Genomic DNA, 18,922 nt, shown 5'->3' with positions numbered 1-18,922 from the left:
TATCACCTTTATAGTTCCTTTCAGTCAGGGAAGTTAGCAAATACACTTGGGGAGTCAGTTATGAATGGCAAGACTTTGATCAGCAGAGAAACAAATTGTTTAAGAAATAACTGTATCAGACACTCCCAGGTATCCGGTTCAACTAGTACAAAAGCTGCAGTTTATTTATTAACCAATGTTAGTTGCTGCCTAGTGTCATATTAATAAGTGAAGGCAATCATTTTTTCCCATCACTGATCAGAAACAGCTATGTGTCTTTAATTCAGTCATGAGTTTAAAATGATGAATAAGAAACCCCTTTCCACAGAGAACCAGAAATATTTGCTATTCTTGGTGTTTGAATCTTTTGCCTGTTTTACATTCTAAATTCTGGAGCAACCTTGTACAAACTTAAATGACTTTTTTAGTGTTAAAATCCACTTTTTGGAAAGTCAAATTTACTATGTACAACTTAGAAGTGTTTGCTTTGGTGTCAGCTGGTAAAAAAAAATATGTATTACTCCAAGGCTGTAGTCTGGAACAATGGCTAGAAGTCTGAAGAAATGTGAAATAATACAGAAGACAAGGCTAAGAATAAACAGTACAGCAAAAATGCTGTCACATATATGTCTATAGAAAAAAGTGTGTTGTATGTGTGCAGGGATAAATTCTGTTAATAGCAAGTGTTTGCAAGACTGGGCAGAATTTGGTTCCAAATACTCCCCCCATTATCTAAAATGTAAAGTCTGTTATGGCAATGGTTCACTTGTTGTTGTTTTGATTCTTAGGGAGAGTAATTTATTGAAAGACATAGGTTTTCAGTTTGCCCAGAGTTCTGTTGTGTTGTTTTCTTTCCCTGATGATCCATCTCTCAGTAAGGAAAGGCTTGCAGAAAATTAAAATATAACCTGAGATCACAAGATGTACTACTTAAGGTAGAGGCATCCCAAGACTGCTCTCACCTCACAGTCTGCTTTCCATATCACTCTGACTACTTTATCTTCAGACTGCTGGCCTGAAGCCTACAAGCCATACTTCCCACTTCTGCTCAGACTCAGTATTTGCACTGCCGGAAGCTACACAGTTTCCATACGAGTCAGAGCACTGCAAGACTTTCTTGGATTCCCCTGCACCATGCCACGAAGTTATGTAGGTAGTTTCCTGGCTAGGAATGAGCTTGTGGGAGCGTGCTATACGACTCAACAGTTGTTCACCGAGTCTTCCTGTTCTCTCTCCTTCATTTTGTAGCTTCATTCTCATGCTATTGAGGCATGAGGAAGATCACAGGCTTTGTGACTAGTGAATGTTACATACCAGAGCTTCTGCACTTCGCTTATTGATAAAACATGATAAAACCTGGAAACTTTGAATCGGCATTTCAGTGACCAATCTAGGGTCGTCATAAATCACAGTCAGCATTTGCCTGAAGCAGCAAAACAGGCCATTAACAAGTTGTCATGGCCTCAGTGCTTATGTACGCAGCCCAGTTTTCTTCACTTGTTTTCATGCCAACTGTTCATTTTCTTCCCATTTTCCTGGGTTAGCGTGTGGGAAAGCTGAGCAGAGCAAAATGCTGTGGAGCTCATTAATGCTTCCCAATGGCATGCAACCTTGAGGAGGCAATAAGGAAAATTGCTGCAGTCTGTTGCTTGTTGTCATTGGCTGGACTCCAATGAACTTGTCATCTAGGGGAAGGCTCGCTGTCCTCAGGCAAGGGGCTTTGCTGGGACCTGGCAAAGGAATAAAGACTCCCCTTCATGTGGGGAGGCATGGCAAATTGACATCTTCCCCTAGGAAGTCATTTTGTCCTTTTCCTTGGGTGGCAAAACTCATTTTTTTTTTCCAGAGGCTTGAGCCAGCTTTGAACTAATTAAAAAGCCCTCTCAGTGTCGTAGGACGACCTAAGACAAACAACAGTTTTCCCATGTATTCAAGCTGCTGTCCTATTTTTAATGAGTTTTGGACTCTCACATGAGAGCAGAAGATTAAACAGAAGTTTAATATAGAGGACATGCTTCTATTTAAATTAATGACAAACAACTATGCTTTAAAGGGAACATAAAATATTAAATAAAATTGCTGGTGAGTTATGATTCTCTTGAGAATAAAAAGCCAAAGTATGCAAGCATGACTTTCCTGTTTTTTAAACTAAGGAGCTTATGGGCATCTTTTCTATCTCAAGGCATTATCTATCCAATTAAACAAACAAACATACTCAGATATCATTTTTTTTCTTTTCAGGAATTAGAAGAATCAATAAGAACAAAGGAAAAAGAAGTAGAAAATGTAGAACAGAGTGGTCTGTCTTTGATACAGAGCAAGAAGGAGGAAGTCTCTTCTGCTGTTATGAATACACTGCAAGAAATTAACCATTCCTGGGCCAATTTGGATCACATGGTAAAAGAATCATTGAGGGGCAAATTATAGCTCCAGGAATAGGGCATGGAGGAGAGAAAGAATTAGCAGTTTGCAAGTAGTGGATTTCTTCTATATTGTAGGGGAAGAGATTCTGAATTGTGTCCCTGTTTCCAACCATTCCCAAGTTTGTGTGTACACTCCACATAAAATGGGTATAATATTTCCTATTTCAAGGATGCTTCTAAGTCTTGTAATTGAAGCTTTTTAGATGCTTCCTGATATTTAGTGGAAAGGTACCAAATGATCTGTAAGGAACTACCTTTTCAAGCACACAGGTCTCGCAGAATAAGGAAGAGATCAGCATTAACTGTTGTCATCCAAAGCTTGATAACATCAGTCCACCTTCTCAGGAGGAATGCAGTGTATTAGGGCTAGCCTCTCTGCTGACTTTCATAGGCTGACTTGCCTGCCTTAGGGATACAAGTTTCATAGTCTTAAGCAATTTCTCTTGATCCTGCTTTGGACGAAAGTAGAATTGACTTGATACCTTCTCGGTCCCTGCCATCCTAGCTTTATAGAATCAAGCAGAACTTTATGCTGTACCCAGAGTAAGCCCAGATGATTGTTGTGCAAAATCTTCATTCTACAACAGATTTAAGATTTGGCATGTAGAACAAGTAGTATCTGAGATCAAAAGGAAGGAAATAATTTAAACAAAACTGAAATATCTCAAATGCTTTTCATTTACTTTTTTTTTTCTTCCTCCTTCCTCTCCTAGGTTAGCCAACTGAAGATATTGTTGCAATCTGTTCTTGATCAGTGGAGCATTTACAAAGTGGCTTATGAAGAACTGAATAGTTACCTGACAGAAGCCAGATATTCTTTGTCCCGTTTTTATCTTCTTACTGGTTCTTTGGAAGCTGTGAAAGTCCAAGTTGATAAACTTGAGGTGAAAAGAATACCATGCCTCTTGACATACTAAGGATGGATTTAAGAATTATTTTTTTCCTCATTGCATGGATGCAGATAACTATGCATTTTGGTTCATAAGAAATAGAAGTAAAATCACATGACATTAAGAGAACACGTTATCAAATAGCCATTGCATTTTTCATTTTGCAAAAAATAAAATGGTGATAGTTGTTTTCTTTTTAGATTTTTGATTTTGTTTTTTAAATTTTGAGCTGTACCATCAAATTGTTAAAAGCTTTTAAATCATGATGGTGACCATTAAAACTAAAGTTTCTCACTCTGCTTTGTCAGGCTTCTGAGCTACTGGCATATGTTGAGATCACATTTTATATCCCCCCCACCCCCCATCTCAACCCTGTGGTTGCAGTAGATTGAAAATCAAAGAAAATAATGTTCCAAAATCTGAGATACTCACATGTTCAAGTGGTTTTCCACTGTAAGAAAAGCATAAAGTACAATGACTCCTGTTATAAAATTATAAATTAATATTTATTGAAATAAATTAATATAAATAATTAAATTTAAAAATATTAAAATTGTTGTTCTATTACATAGAATAATCTTTTATTTCAAAGAAAGTTGTTGTCTTTGGAATCAAAAATAATTATGCAAACATTTCCAGATGCATAAAGTAACAAGAACTTGTGTTGTTAGTATTTGTTAGCAAATCTAAATTTAAATTATCATTTAAATATTTGTGTGATTTGAAGTCCAGATAAATATAAAGCCAAATGCCCTAAGCATGAACAGCACTTTTCAAACCAAGATTTAAAGTTCATCCATTAATGCATTTTACAGTGTTCTCATTTTTTTTATGTGTCAGAGAGGAGGAGTCAGTAAAACAATAGGTACAGAAAATTACTTTTTTTGCTTATTAAGATTTTAATTGTACTGTTTAATCAGGTTGAGATTTTCTGGGCCATTCAAACTGTAAAAATATGCATAAAAATATTTAAGGTTAAAAAAAAAAAAAGGAGCCTTTTCCCTGCCAGCAATACTTCAGAGTGATAAATGAAAGAGCAAGAACCTTATTTTCAGAATAAATCTTTTTCTGTGCTGTTACTTTTTTCATCTAATTCTAAACAGGAAAATGTTATTTAATTTATTTTCTTTCATCGGTTACATTTTAATTTCTGAAGCAATTCCATGCACTTACTCCTTCTGTGCAAGAGTACTTGTTTAGAATAATTTCTTTTACAAGATTTTTACATTTTGAGAAAATATTAAGTTAAAATTTACTTTTTGCTACACCTTGATCAAATGAATCTAACTACAGTCTTCATATTAAATAACCTTCTATTTAGATGAAACACACATGAAATCAAGTTTTGCATTCATAACCTGTATGATGTAATTGATACATACTATTTTTAAATGTTTCTACATCATGCAATTGTAATACCTCATGCATCTTTTTTTTTTTTTTTTAATTATTATTCCATCTGTTTTAGAGCCTACAAGATGAACTGGAAAAGCAAGAAAATAGCCTGCAGAAATTTGGTTCTGTAACCAATCAACTGTTGAAAGAATGTCACCCACCAGTGACTGAAACACTTACCAACACTTTGAAAGAAGTGAATATGAGGTAGAAAATGTCTGTGTGTTGACCTTTACTTTCAGTGGTAAATTTGCATTTACCCATTGACCCAGTTTTCCATAATTTCTGTTTTTGTTATATTTTATTATTTTATGGTTTTGGGGGTTTGGAGGGCTTGTGGGGGTGAGTGCTGTTATTTCTTTTGCCAAGGGCTGGAGCAGAACTGTCTTATTTACCACTAATAATAAATGAAACATTATTTTCTCTAGCAAAGCATTTGGACATTACTGTCAATAGTTTTGCTCCATGCATGGCTGCCAATGAAAATTCATAAATACCATGCTGGAAAATAATACTACATGTAAAATGCAAGAATCCTGCCTAAAAAAATTGTCTGCTATGCATGCATGAGGTTCCCCAGATTTTAGGTTGCTGTTTCTACTTGTAGGAAGGGCATGAGAGGCAAGAAGGTCTAAGCCTTCACCAGTAGCTTGGCAAACAGTTTCCCCAACTTTGAATCCAGGCCAGAACCAGTGTAAGCATTTACTCAGAGAAGCTACAGAAAGGCAGGATCCCAAAGCAAAAACTAGTTTGGTAGAAAGTTGGGGCTTTTTTTGAAAGCACAATCATGCCAAATGTATTTTAATCTGTGGTCCATCCTGTCCTAGAATCTGGAAGAAAACTGAGGGATTATTCACCCCATTTCAAAAAAAAGATACTGTAGGATTTAACAGTTTCAGTGATGACTGATGGAATTTTCACTTCACCATTTTTATCATATAATTGAAAAATATTGTCATTTCCTTTAGTAAGGAAATAATGAGGCAATTTGATAAATACCAGCACATTTGAGAGAGTACATGTTTCTGGTTGCCATTAGAGCCAAGAATTCAAAGGGGGATTAGATATTTAATTGGTTAATAGAAATATAAAAAGTTTTAATAGGTCTGGGAGTATTTTAGAAGGGAGTTACACAGAGCTTTATGACATTAAATATTCTGAGAGGTTTTGGGAGGAAATTGCAGCAGAAGAAATAGTTTCTTGTTTACACCTGTTTTAGGCCTCTTAGGCCCTTGCAGGAATCTGGTACTGGCAGTTCATGGTCAGTCATGGATGCTCTGTGCAGTGAACCAAAGCGTGCTAAGTGGAAATAGCAAGAGGTTCACTTCAAAAAGTGCACTCCAGCTCTCACCTCAAGCATTAATATACAGCATCCAAGATGTAGCACAGATCAGACCTGCTGCGATGGGTCAGAACAACCTGTCAATATATTTCTTGGATTCCTTTCCCCCCCCCCCCCCCCCAAATGTCTGGATCTTGATTATTATCAATTTTATTAAAAGCCAAAAGGCCATGGGAAACAGCAGAGAGGAAGAGGGGCAGGGATAGTTCTTGTGGACTCCCAGGCTTCGATCATTCATCCAATCTCTTCACCAGGTGGAACAACCTTCTGCAGGAGATTGCAGAGCGGCTGCGTGCCAGTAAGGGCCTCCTTCAGCTGTGGCAGAGGTACAAGGACTGTTACCAGCAGTGCTCTTCCACAGTCCGTCAGCGGGAAGACCAGACCAATGAACTCCTGAAGACTGCTACCAGCAAAGACATTGCTGATGATGAAGTTACAACTTGGATTCAGGACTGCAATGTATGTTCTGTTAAGCTTTGCAGTTTTTCACAGCTCTGTGGGCTAAAAATCACAGAGACTCTCCATTACTAAACTCTACACTTGGTATTTTGGAAGCTTGTGTACAAACACATTTCTTTTCACTGATGCATCTCAGGGACAGGAGAAACAGCTTTACGTCTGCTACCCAAGTCTCATGAGTTTCTCATACTTTCCATGTGATTCCTCCATTACTTGTTGTGGTGGTGTTTCAGAAGCTTGTATCTGAAGTCATCTCTCTGGAGAAGGTGGATAAATTATATCATTTGATTCAGTCTTAAATCCCTGCTTATTGAAGGGATTCTTGCTTGGGAAAATATCTCTGCCAAATCTATTGAGTTCCTCATAATAGAAAGAAACACAAGATCCTTTGCCTATATTCCTACCAGTCAAGGCTGTTCGCTTTTTCTGAATGAAAAGACTGTGTATGTTCTGGGGATGTCTTTATCCTTCCTTGTGGAAGGACACCATTCACTCTGGAACCTAGAGATTCTTCCTTTTTCAAGACTGTATCTCCAGGTAGCGGGATAGTTTATCTCCTATCTATGGTTACATTTTGGTTCTTTTGAGTTTAAGTTAATGTAAACTGTCATTGACAACAAAAAAATTTTGTCAGTGTAAGCAAAACAATTGCAAGGAGAACAATGAACATATTAATGAGCTTTTTGAACATTTGCTGCCATAGTCATCTGGACCGGCAATTCAAATTGTTCAGTTTGAATAATTTCTTCATTTCCTGATGTCCCATTCTTTAGCCATTATGTTAAGCCATTTGCAAAAGTTATTTTTTCATCCCTCCTGGTAATTCATAGCAATAAAAAAAGGGAGGTCTAGTCAGACCTGAATCGACCCACAGTGAGGGCTGCCACTGCTTAGGACCAGCATGTCAGTAGATTCAAAAAGTTTGTTTCAACAATTATTGCCTCATCAGTAACTCAGGCTTGCTCAAAGGTAACTAAGCAGTCACTTTTTTCTGTTCCTCTGTGCACAGGTACTTCATTCTACACATCATTTCCTTTCCATACAGAGGGTGAATGGACACTTTGGCATTGAAATACAGTAGTAAATACAAGCTTTTCATATAGTGGTAGAGTTTGGTCATTTCATTCCTCCTTTAAAGCAGGGGAAGATTATATCAGCAGTGTCACGCTAACTCTTCATATCTTTATTCAATGTGTTGCCACAGGATGTACTCACGGATTTGAAGACAGCGCAGGAGTCACTGGTTGTTCTTCAAGAACTGGGAGAGGAGCTAAAAAGCCAGGTGGAGGCTTCAGCAGCAGCAGCTATACAGTCTGATCGTCTCTCTTTGAACCAAAATCTGTCAACCCTAGAACAGGCTCTCCGCAAGCAACAGACTGTACTTCAGGTATGCAGAGAGTGTTTTCAGTCCTTGAATCTGATCATCCTGTGGTACCTGAAAACACATAAATTAGCTAAAACTGCCTGGGAGAAGAGGGTGGTGTTACCTCTTCATCAGCATTTCCTAGACTTCCCTGGAAGCCAATGCTGAGAGTAGAAAATATGCTCAAGTCCAGCATAGAGGTGTTGTAAGAAGGTCTGAATTCTGGGAAGAGCATAGCAAACCTCATGGAGGAAAGTGTCTATCTGGAATGCCAAGGGCACCATAATTTCTGCAGACAGCAATAGTTCTAACAGCTGGATCCACAGCTACTGCTCCCCTGAAGACAACCTCTCTTCCCAGCTAGTGCTTTAGCAGTAAAACAAATAAGAGATTTTTAAATTGATTTTTACAGTTCATATTAACGTCAGTGACCAGACTGACACCTACCATTTGTGTCAAAGCCTGTTCAGTAGATGTTGCTAATCGCTTGTGTCACGAGGGACTAAAAAGCAAAAAAGGAGTGGCAGAATGTGTTCCATAGGAAAGTATATGGGTGAGAAAGCAAAAAGGTAGTGGCTTCTGTTTGGGTGAGAAGAGGATTTACTGAAGAAATCCAGCATTGTCTGGAATGTGCTTATAACATCACTGTGCTGTGAGGAGGCAAAACATAAGAGAAGTTTTTCATTTCGAATTGCAATACCAGCAACTAGTGGTTCTCTCTGCTGACAATAAATTAAGCAGAGAAGTTAGTTTCATAAAAGGAAGTTAGAGAAGGTTATCTATTTCAGGGCAAGGAGATATTTATGCACTTTGTTGAAGTGTTGCCTATTTGCTATGATCAAAAGTCCTCTGTTCTAACCTAAAAAAAAAAAAAAAAACAACAATAATTCCACAGTCTGTGAGCAAAGCAGCAGTTAGAATTGCTCCTAGCCTATACTGCTGTTTGCAAATGTATAACGAGAATAACCAGGAGTGTAATGTCAATATGGATGCTATGTGGCCAAAGTTCTTAAATGGTGGATCCTTTTCTATTCAAGGCTGGAGTGCTGGACTATCAAACCTTTGCCAAGAACCTGCAAGTCCTTGAGGCCTGGATAACAGAAGCAGAAGAAATATTGAAAGGACAGGATCCCAGTCACTCATCCGATCTCTCAGCAATACAGAGTAGAATGGAGGAACTCAAGGTGACTAATAAATGCAGAAAGTGTTGATTTTTTTTGTGTTAGCCTGGTTATTTGTAGTACAGGGTATGCACAAATATCATACATGCATTCTATACTTATTAAAGGACTGTCACTCATGCAAAGTGTAAGACTGAGAACTTAGAAGTTTGATGGCAGTTAAGGAGTGATTGTCCATGTTACTTTGCCCCTGAGTAAAGAAGAAAAGGACAGGCAAACTGTTCAGAATAAAATTAATATCAAATCAAAATGAGAATGGAAATTTTAACAGTTTTGGGAGATTTCCTTCATCTTGTTCATCTCGACTTTTTTTGAATGTATGCAATTCCTGTCTCAGTGGTATTTAGTTTTAGGGATGAAGTCACCTATTCATTTTGGGTATCTTGATACACTGAAGAAAAATTCATACTGTGGATCGTGTGATCTCCATTTGAGCTCTTTCACTCTTTCTTTTTGTGGAGCTTTCTTTTCCCTCTTCTTTCAGAGGCCCTGACATGAAGTTGATGAACTTTGCCATCTAGGCTGGTTTTGTCATTTTAATCTTCCATTATTTTTCTATCAGGATTAACTATACACATAATTCCACTTTGGGCATGCTGAAAACCAGGACATTTTCCTAATGTTGTGAATTGGATATTTCTGTACCGCAAAATAAAAAACTGAAAATATAAAGTTCAATAAGTTCAATGGGAATTTACTAGCCTAGCATTCAGGCTAAGAAACAAGGAAAAAGGCTCACTTTTTTGATAATATAAACATGACTTCAAACACTATCCTACTTTTGCAGCTCTGAGCAGTAAATCCCCAATTCAGCAAAACACTTCAGTGCAATTTGAGTTTACTTCTCTGTGCACATTTAAACATGAATGTAAGTCTTCTCTTGGTCTGAGACCAGAGGCTGAAAACTGGAAATGCAATTTTTCGCTGGCATAGAGATTGCTTGCCACTTGGTGGCAACCAACGCCATTCCAAATTTAACTGAGTGCTAGTTCATAATTTTGCAGTCTGTAATATTCTAATTACTGAACTTCCTAGTTAATCACATTTATTGTTTGTTGCAGAGTCAGATGTTGAAGTTCAGCAGCATGGCCCCGGATTTGGACCGTCTTAATGAGTTGGGTTACAGGCTTCCTCTGAATGATAAAGAAATCAAAAGAATGCAGAACCTGAACAGACATTGGTCTCTGATCTCATCTCAGACTACAGAGAGATTCAGGTGGGGATAGTTAAAGATTATTGTATAGTTTTCTTAGATTACAACAACTAGAAAGTATAACTTTTGCAGAATATAGAAAATGTTTCAGATATTTCATTAACCAAAGCTCTTTTTCTTTGGGGTACTTATAAGTAAAGAGTGAAGCCAGTGGCTGTGGGTGTGCCACAAATTAACAGAATTTGAAATTAGGAAGACTGCTACTTTTCAAAGTGTTGACTGAATAAATTGAATGAGGCAGCTGAGTGGGAAAAGCATTGCCATCTGATTTAGAATTCTGCTGGAAAAGTTATTGCAAGACTCTTAACACTGTGTGAGAGAGGAGGAGACCTTACCTGAATCCATCTTTCTTTCTTTCAGTAAGCTGCAGTCTTTCTTGCTGCAGCAGCAGACCTTCTTGGAGAAATGTGAGACATGGATGGATTTATTAGTTCAGACTGAGCAGAAGATGGCGGCAGAGATTTCGGGAAACTACCAGAGCCTTTTAGAGCAACAGAGGGCACATGAGGCAAGTCATCGTGTGTATTTATACATAACTACAACACATACTATTTATACATAAATGGAATGCACATTCTTTCATGGAGTAATATAATAGTATGCCTTGAATTGAATTACATTTGCCTGCACCATCTGAGGATATCTTAACTTAAAAACAGAAGCATGCAAATATGTCAATAATACCCAGTTTGGGGGAGGACTTGAGTATCTGTCTACATTTGTGTATAATGTATCAGTATGCCTATGAGTGCTCGTCCCCTACATTTAGTCTACTTCAGATTGGTTTGTACCAAGGAAATCAAAGTTTTTATTGGTCTTCCCGTGAAACCTAACTATTCTCATGCAATTTGGCCCTTTGTCTTCAGTCCTAACTGGAGAAAATCTCTGTTCTTTCAGTTTATTCTGAGTTTATTTATTTGTTATTAAATTGCCAACATATACAGCACCTGAAGAGCATGTTAAAGGAAGACTTTCTGTCAAATACTGAGTTATGTAACTCATCATGGGGCCTCCACTTGGTAACATTTCCTTGGAGAACAAACTGATTTGATCTTCGCTATGTGCTGGAGTCATTTGTCTGTTTGTAGCAAATCAAGAAGTAGCCCCGCTTTTGCTGCAGGGAAAAACTGATTCAGAGTTTTTACTAGAGGATGTCTTTATGAGTCTTCAGTGAAGTCAAGTGATGCACATTTTTTCTCCACCCATATTGTAACTGCCAAGAATCCTGGTAAAGATCAAGTAAGACGAGTCAATTTTCATACCAAAGCTCCCATGTGGCCACAGTAGTTTCAGTTCCCACAACTTTTTCAGATGACCTACCCATAGACTCAGACCAGGTCATGGGGAGAGTCATGTCCTTCCTCCCCTCTTGCCATGTATCACACAGCATAGTGTTTGGATGAATGTCTGATAGCAGAAAGTAATTCACAACCATTTTTGCTTGCTTTAGCATTCATTTGCTTTAGCATTTAAGTGCCTTTGCTTTCACAAATGTCATCCATTTCATTTCCTCTCAGTGCTTCCAGCATTAACTGGACAGTGTCTTTGAAAGTTGAGACATCTCAGGTCTTTGAGATTTGAATGTCCAGAAACCTTTACTGTCTAAGTTGATAATTTCCTACTGTTGTTGTGTCCAGTCATAGCTATAATTTTTTGAAAGGGGTTAATGGCAATCTTCTTGCATTCAATTGTCTTGAGATCTCAGCTTAATTTTCTCCTGAAACCTTGATCTGAGCAGTTAGCTCAGATGAGTTAGCTCAGGCGCTCTGTTGAAGCTTTTTTTATTACAACTATAAAGTCATCTCGCAGAATTTAGAGAACTAATATCTGATTTTCTAAATACTGCAATTCATCCTAAGAAAATGTTGTCAGCTGCATCTTTTTTTTTACCTAAAGCTTTTTTGACATTTTATATAATCCAAATGTATTCAGTACTCAATGTTCTTTGCAGTGTCTCCTGATAGTCATGAAGAACTTTCTTTCCACTCCTGACAGCTGAAAGGGTCAAATCTAAACTTCTTGAGATGAATTTCCAGACTGTTTTGCTTTGTATTTTTGAAGATAATGAGAAAATATTCTGTTTCCACATGCATTCCCAGAATGGATATTGAAATGCCTCCAGCTCTGTTATCAGCTTTCCAGTGCTGACTCATAACTTCACTGGTGTTTATTCAAAGAGGACCCCAGCTACCTCAGTGGCCTTATTTAGAAATAACTTCCCACTGAAATTTACAAACCAGCAACGTGGAGGTGATACTTTTTTCAAATATCATGCACTAACACTGGCATTTGCATCAGATAAGTCTGTCAGGATGATCTTGTAGTCATTCTTGTGTGATTCTCCAGATATCCGTTTGCAAGCCTGGTACATGGCTTGGGACTCCCACGCAGTGGGAATGCACCGAGACAAGCATTTGAGAAAGTGCTGGCAGGGGAAGGGGAAGTTCCTTGCCAACTCAATTACTGAAACTTTTTCCAGTGTGCTGGTATTGTGCATTCCAACACCTGCCCTTCTTTCCTCCTCCTTTGAATTCCTATTTCTGTGATTCATAGTGATCTACATATGAGAAGAAATGTGGGTGGCAAGTGATCCCACATAACAGAGTATCCCTCTTATGTACAGAGACAGTGTAAATGCAAAGAGCAAGTGGATGTTGACAGAAGTGTCTCTGCTTTTGGGCAGGGCTTGAATACCTCCACTCTAAGCAGAGTTCCTCATGCTTGATAAGATTTTGTTTCACCTGTCCTCTTAGAAAAAAACTAAAATTGTCACTTTTGGCAGAGGGGAGTGGTGGGGGTGGTGGTTTTGGTGGGGTTTTTTTAACCAGTTGTGTTCTGTTTAGTCTCAATCTGTCAACAATGCTGGTAGATGCCATTGCCTCCTGTGCTTCATCCATGCCCCCTAACTTGACAGAAGTAGATGTGACAGGAAGTAAAATTTCTGCCTTCTTGCTCAGCTTTCTGAAATTCTCAACTCCACAGTATTGTGGTTTTGTTCATGAGATAATAGAGCAATTAGTTTCCCTCTGGTTCAGGCTCAGTCATTCTCAGGCTCAGTCATTCATAAGAGCCAAGGTATTCAAAGAACACTATCAAATACTTTTGCAAGGAAATTAGACAACGCTATTTCTTTCTATGGGAAAATTTATGACCTGGGTAACATTTTCAAAATTAACTTAGTGATTCAGAGAGGCAAAACCTCATTTTGAAAAATTAGTCCATCGTCCAGAAGTCCCAAGCTACACACAATGTGCTTGAGGGATTTAATTGTGCAGGTGCCAGTGGGTATTTTGCTGGCAGTTGCAGATGCAGGGAGTGGTACATCACAATTTGAGCTGGTGGGAAGCCATATAACGGGTGTAATCTGGATTTGGGGAATAGTGGCTCTCAGTTCAGGCAAGGGTGAACTTCTGTCAATCAACTGCAAACACCATCACTAACAAAAGAAAAAAAAATCTCAAGCTTCATACCAGTATACTTTCTGTTTTAATCTGTCTGAAAACCTTTTGAACATGGAGCAAGTCCAGTCCTGAGCTGATGCCTGGGTGTGCCTTCATCACATAAGAATATTCCTGAACAACCTTATCTAGAGACATGGTCCATTACTAAAAGAAAAGATGTTTTTAAAAATAAACTTAAATCATCTTTGCTTAAGTAGTACTTAGGTAATTTTTTGTCTTAAGTAATATTTAAGTAATAAGGGAGTTTTAAAAATATTGTGAAAGTTTATTGTGACTGATGGGGAAAATTGGAAAATAAATTGTAAAAACTGGAAGAAATGGATAATTGATTTCTAGCTACTACACGTGGCTGACCATTTCTTTTAAAGTTCTGTTGGCAGTATAAAATTGTATTAAAAGTTTGTATAACACTATCACACACAATCTGTGCATAAATTCAATTTAACAAGGCAAAGGACTATAATATTCTTAAACATGTCAAAAAATAAAAAGTGCCCTTTCTGTCCATGCAATAAATACCCTATCTGGATTTTGTTGTAAATTATAGTTCCAATCACACAATTGTACTCAGTGACATAAAACCTAGCTCCTGTTGATATTATTTCACTTTTTAATAGGTTTTTTTAAATCTCAAGGAACTAATAATTACAAGAAGCAGCAAGTAACTCCAGCAATGAGATTTTTAAATGTGTTTCTATTTAAGTTCATGACAAAACTCCCATTGAATTAATTTGAAATGAAATTACGTACACGAAAATTCATTTTTACCAGTGCATACAGATAGAATTAAAATGTAAGATCTTGTTTTAACATCCTTGTCTCTTGTACAACAGCTATTCCAGGCAGAGATGTTCAGCCGCCAGCAGATTTTGCATTCGATTATCTCTGATGGGCAGCACCTCCTAGAACAAGGACAGGTGGATGACAGGTAGACATTCGTGTGTTGTTGCTGCTGCTGGTTACGTGAAGTTATGCTTGGACTAGGGGGGAACGTCCAAACAGATAAGGTAGCAGATGTCAGTGTTCAGATCATGCTCTTCTGAGGTAGAAGTTACTATCACTATGGTTAAGCTATTAATTAGCCAGTTCTTAAATAAGACAGTGTTCTTTAGGATGCTATGGGGTATGTGAATGTGTGAATGCATTTGGGAATACAACAGCCCTGAGGCTGCTCCTCTGACAAAGATTTGTCTTGGATTATCAAACATGTTACATATATGTCTATTTTGATGTGCTTTCAAAATGTCACTTTCACCAAAGGAGCCTGCAGTGACAGATTTAGTGGGTTACACTTGTTTTATGCCAGCTGGGGATTTCCCTCTACAAAGAGGATTCCCTACTGTCATTTCAGAACACCTGCAGCCTAAATGTGATAGAATAGGAATTCACTGCTGTCTGAGATTTTATTTTAAACACTTGTGATCAAATGAATGAAAATCAGTGAAAGACCAGTGGCTTCACACTTCTGCATATGCATTGACTTTGCTAAGGGTATCATGGTCCTAATGTAAGATGAACTGTTTATTGGGATGTGAGAATTTTGTTAATGCTGTGTATATCTTATGCCTGCTTTGACCTCAGTAGTAAATCTGGGGGTGAATTGTGAAATCTCCATGATTTACTATGAATTTGGCTAATCCAAACTGGCAAAACCTGTGGGTTTTCTTAGTATATTTCTGGGGAAAAGGTAGAAGAATTTTGTGTGTTAAAGGTTTGGGTTTTTTAAGATCTCAATAGTTGGAGCCCTTTGATTCTCCCAGTACGTGAAGTGTGAAGTTCTCATCCTCAGTCAGCTATCATGAGACCTCAGTGCTCTTCTCCTAGTGTTTCATAATTGACAGCCAGAAAACATCTTCCCTTTCCCTTCGGTTTATTTCATTAAACAAATAGATCAAAGTATAAAGGTTACTCTGTATTTTTATTTATTTATCTATTTATAATAGGGATGAATTTAATCTGAAGCTGACTCTACTAAGTAATCAATGGCAAGGAGTAATTCGCCGGGCACAGCAGAGGAGGGGGATCATTGACAGCCAGATTCACCAGTGGCAACGCTACAGGGAGATGGCAGAGAAGCTGCGCAAGTGGCTGGTGGAAGTATCCTGTCAGCCAGTGAGCGGGCTGGGCAACATGCCTATCCCATTGCAGCAAGCCAGAGCGCTACTGGATGAAGTGCAGGTATGTCCAGTGTGTTTGAAGAAAGAGGAAAAAATCCCTGCCTTTTTCACAGCCTTCATCATTTAAAACATTCTTTAAAACGTATTAGATTCAGACTATCTGCTTTGCAGAAATCAATATTGGATGTTAGTTGTTCTTTGGAACTGGCATACCCTCAGAAGCAGCAGTGTGATGGACAGAAGGTTGGAGTTCATAAAGAACTCAACAGAGAACTTACTGGGCTCTCTCTCTTGAGCCTTGTTCGCTTCTGTTTTTGCTTTGTAGCTAATGTCACACTGAAACTGTCTTGAAAAAAACAATGATGTCCTGTTTGAGGAATGTATTCTAGCTAACAAAAAAGGATACTTTGAGAGTCCATCTTCATGTGAGGTTAACAGTCTATTTAACAGCTTTGTGTCATCAAGCTTTTTGGCTGGAAGATACATATAATAATAAAGCTTATAAGTGTAATAGGCTCTAGAGGAACTATTTCTCTTTAAGAGCAATTGAGATACTGATATTAATGGGGAGAAGGAAGTCTTTCATGTCTTTATCTCCTCGGAGAAATTTTCTAAAGGGCTGCTGCAGTAAATGATTGTGAAAAGATAAGTGGCTCATGCTTAAGCCAAGGTATGCAATCAATTAAAGTATGGGCTTCAGAATTAATTATACTTAATTTCTAATTGTAATTAAAAAAAACAAAGCTGACAGGAAACTGTTAATATTTTCAGCTTAAAGAGAAAGTTCTCCTAAGGCAGCAAGGGAGTTATATCCTCACTGTGGAAGCTGGGAAGCAACTGCTGCTCTCTGCTGACAGTGGAGCTGAGGCAACCCTGCAGACAGAGCTTACCGAAATTCAGGAGCGCTGGAAGATAGCTAGTACCCAACTGGAACAACAAAAGAAACAGCTTGCTTTACTGCTGAAAGTAAGTGTGTGATTTCTTCTGTACTTCTTCAGCAAGTTCGTGGTTTCTCACTGTGAACCCTGTTGAAGAAAAGCGTTCTCAAGGGATAAGCACAATTACAGGAATTGCGTATATACGCTACATGAGCTCACAATTTCATTTCACCACTTCTGAAACTAGGAGTGGTAATACTTCACAGTAGGCTTGTATGTTAGTTGATATCTTTTAATTGATATTTCCAGAACACTGCCAATAAAGGATATTCCTACCAGTCCTATTTTCAACATAGAGCAAAAATGTATTTTATTTTGCAGAATGCTGGTTAATTTTTATACATACTGTATTGAAAATTAGACCTGCTTTCTCCCCTCTACAGGCCAATGTCAAGATCTGTCTAGCAATGTAGTAGTCTATGTTTCCTTCCAGTGTCTTGAGTATTTGCTAGTTGAGATAAACTTCTATGATCTTGGAGAAGGGAGCCTTGAACTTTATTTTGATGTAAGCGATGTCCAGAATGCCTGCTAACCTCACTTTAAATACTGAAGATGATAGGCTGGAATTTAAATTTGGTCTGTTTGTTTTTCCCTTTTACCCATTCTAGGGAGGATAATGAAAATTGGACTTGTGTGTATTAATAGAATAGGACAAGTGCTTTTAGACTAGTTTCAGAGGTCTAATAGAATTACAGACACTTTAGTTGTGTTTGTAAATAGCAAGAAGCAAAGCAATGCAAGAAAATTAAATATTATTTTGGAAAAGTTCAGATACGTAAATTTTTCTTACTCTTTCAAGCCTTGTTTCTCATACCTCGGCTTCTAGTGGGGGAACTATGTCAGGAAATTTGCATGAAAGCTGTTATCTAGGCAGACTAAAGGTTCTGTAGTATTTTGTCTCAATGAAAATATGGAACTTAATGCTTGAAGGTGAGGAAGTAGGGAAATTACCATGCAAATTGCATAAATTGTCTCATAGATACAAAGCCTTCATTACATTATGCTATCTTGATCTTAAATACATGACTTTTTAGTGGTCTTCTGACCAAACGGGAAGCATAAATGTATATTCTAAAAGAGTATGTGTTGCATTAAGCACATCACAGAGTATTGTCATGTAAGGTCATATTACTTACCAAGGAGAGAAGAAAGAAGACACTAAAGAGAGGGGTTTTTTGAAAGACCTGTTGTTTGTAATTCTCCATCCTGAACATGGCCATGAAATACTGGCAGAGATTGGAAAAAAAATGGAAGGAGAGAAATACAAAGGGAGTGGTAGAAGGAGAATATCTTGAAACAGACGACTAAGAGAAACAAGTTCCGAATTTTCTAGTATCACACAACTGGCGTTCTTTATGGGTTGACTGGCTTATTAGAGATCTTTCTCTCTGTGAGTACCTTTTTAATAGGCTTTAACAAGCAGGTGAGGCAGGTAAAACCATACTGTCACATGACGATTGGTATAGTTTGATTGCATTGGACACATTTAAAATTTTGGAAAGTATACAAACACTAAAGCTGGGTGTAGCTGCTAGAATCATAATTTAGAGGAGATAGATACTGCAGATACTTCAATCTGACCTGAATTTGCAGTATCCCAAACCACTTTTTTTTCTGGAGATGAATGCATCTGGATAAAGCTTTTGTCAAAGAACAGTGGTGTGTTTAATACAGGCATTCAAGAAAGGAATCAGAAAATAATTTTAGCAGGGAGAGGCTTTTCTGAAAGGATGGAGTTGGATCTAGACAATGTTGTAATAACAGGAGGCTTTGGCTTGTGTATTTCGACTAGCACAGACCCACACACAAAAAAATTGACACAGTTGTACACATGACTCAAGCTCTGAGATTATGAGTATTATTTAGAGGGGGATTTCAAGGCATGTTATTATTATGAAAAAGTTTTCACTGTTTAGTGGTTAGTTAGGCAAATCAACTGACCTAAGTATAATCCAAATCTGAATTGAAGCCTAATAAACTTTCTGCCTCCAGGACTGGGAAAAATCTGAAAAGGGCATAGGAGACTCCCTGGAGAAGCTAAGATCATTCAAAAAAAAGCTTTCTCAGCCTTTGCCAGAACACCATGATGAGCTGCATGCAGAGCAGATTCGTTGCAAGGTAAAGCACTTGTTCTCTGTGGGCTGTTGTCTCATCTTTGCCT

The 18,922-nt window shown here is 37.9% G+C and overlaps 1 protein-coding gene across 2 annotated transcripts in view; it reads left to right on the top strand.

Moving 5' to 3' along the window:
* Positions 1–18,922, top strand: part of SYNE1 (spectrin repeat containing nuclear envelope protein 1) — a 310,346-nt gene that overhangs the window by 249,446 nt on the left and 41,978 nt on the right. For both annotated transcript variants that reach the window (XM_082306888.1, XM_082306887.1), the window contains 12 exons: positions 2,221–2,376; positions 3,116–3,286; positions 4,761–4,894; positions 6,284–6,488; positions 7,693–7,875; positions 8,889–9,035; positions 10,094–10,248; positions 10,606–10,753; positions 14,540–14,634; positions 15,650–15,884; positions 16,595–16,789; positions 18,754–18,879. In XM_082306888.1, the coding sequence (XP_082163014.1) occupies positions 2,221–2,376; positions 3,116–3,286; positions 4,761–4,894; positions 6,284–6,488; positions 7,693–7,875; positions 8,889–9,035; positions 10,094–10,248; positions 10,606–10,753; positions 14,540–14,634; positions 15,650–15,884; positions 16,595–16,789; positions 18,754–18,879 (1,950 nt within the window). The remainder of the gene's footprint in view (positions 1–2,220; positions 2,377–3,115; positions 3,287–4,760; positions 4,895–6,283; positions 6,489–7,692; positions 7,876–8,888; positions 9,036–10,093; positions 10,249–10,605; positions 10,754–14,539; positions 14,635–15,649; positions 15,885–16,594; positions 16,790–18,753; positions 18,880–18,922) is intronic.

Source organism: Platalea leucorodia (genome assembly GCF_965183815.1).
Source record: "Platalea leucorodia genome assembly, chromosome: 3".
NCBI lineage: Eukaryota > Metazoa > Chordata > Aves > Pelecaniformes > Threskiornithidae > Platalea > Platalea leucorodia.
Note: the sequence above shows the minus strand (reverse complement) of the source record. Positions and strands in the feature narration are given on the sequence as shown.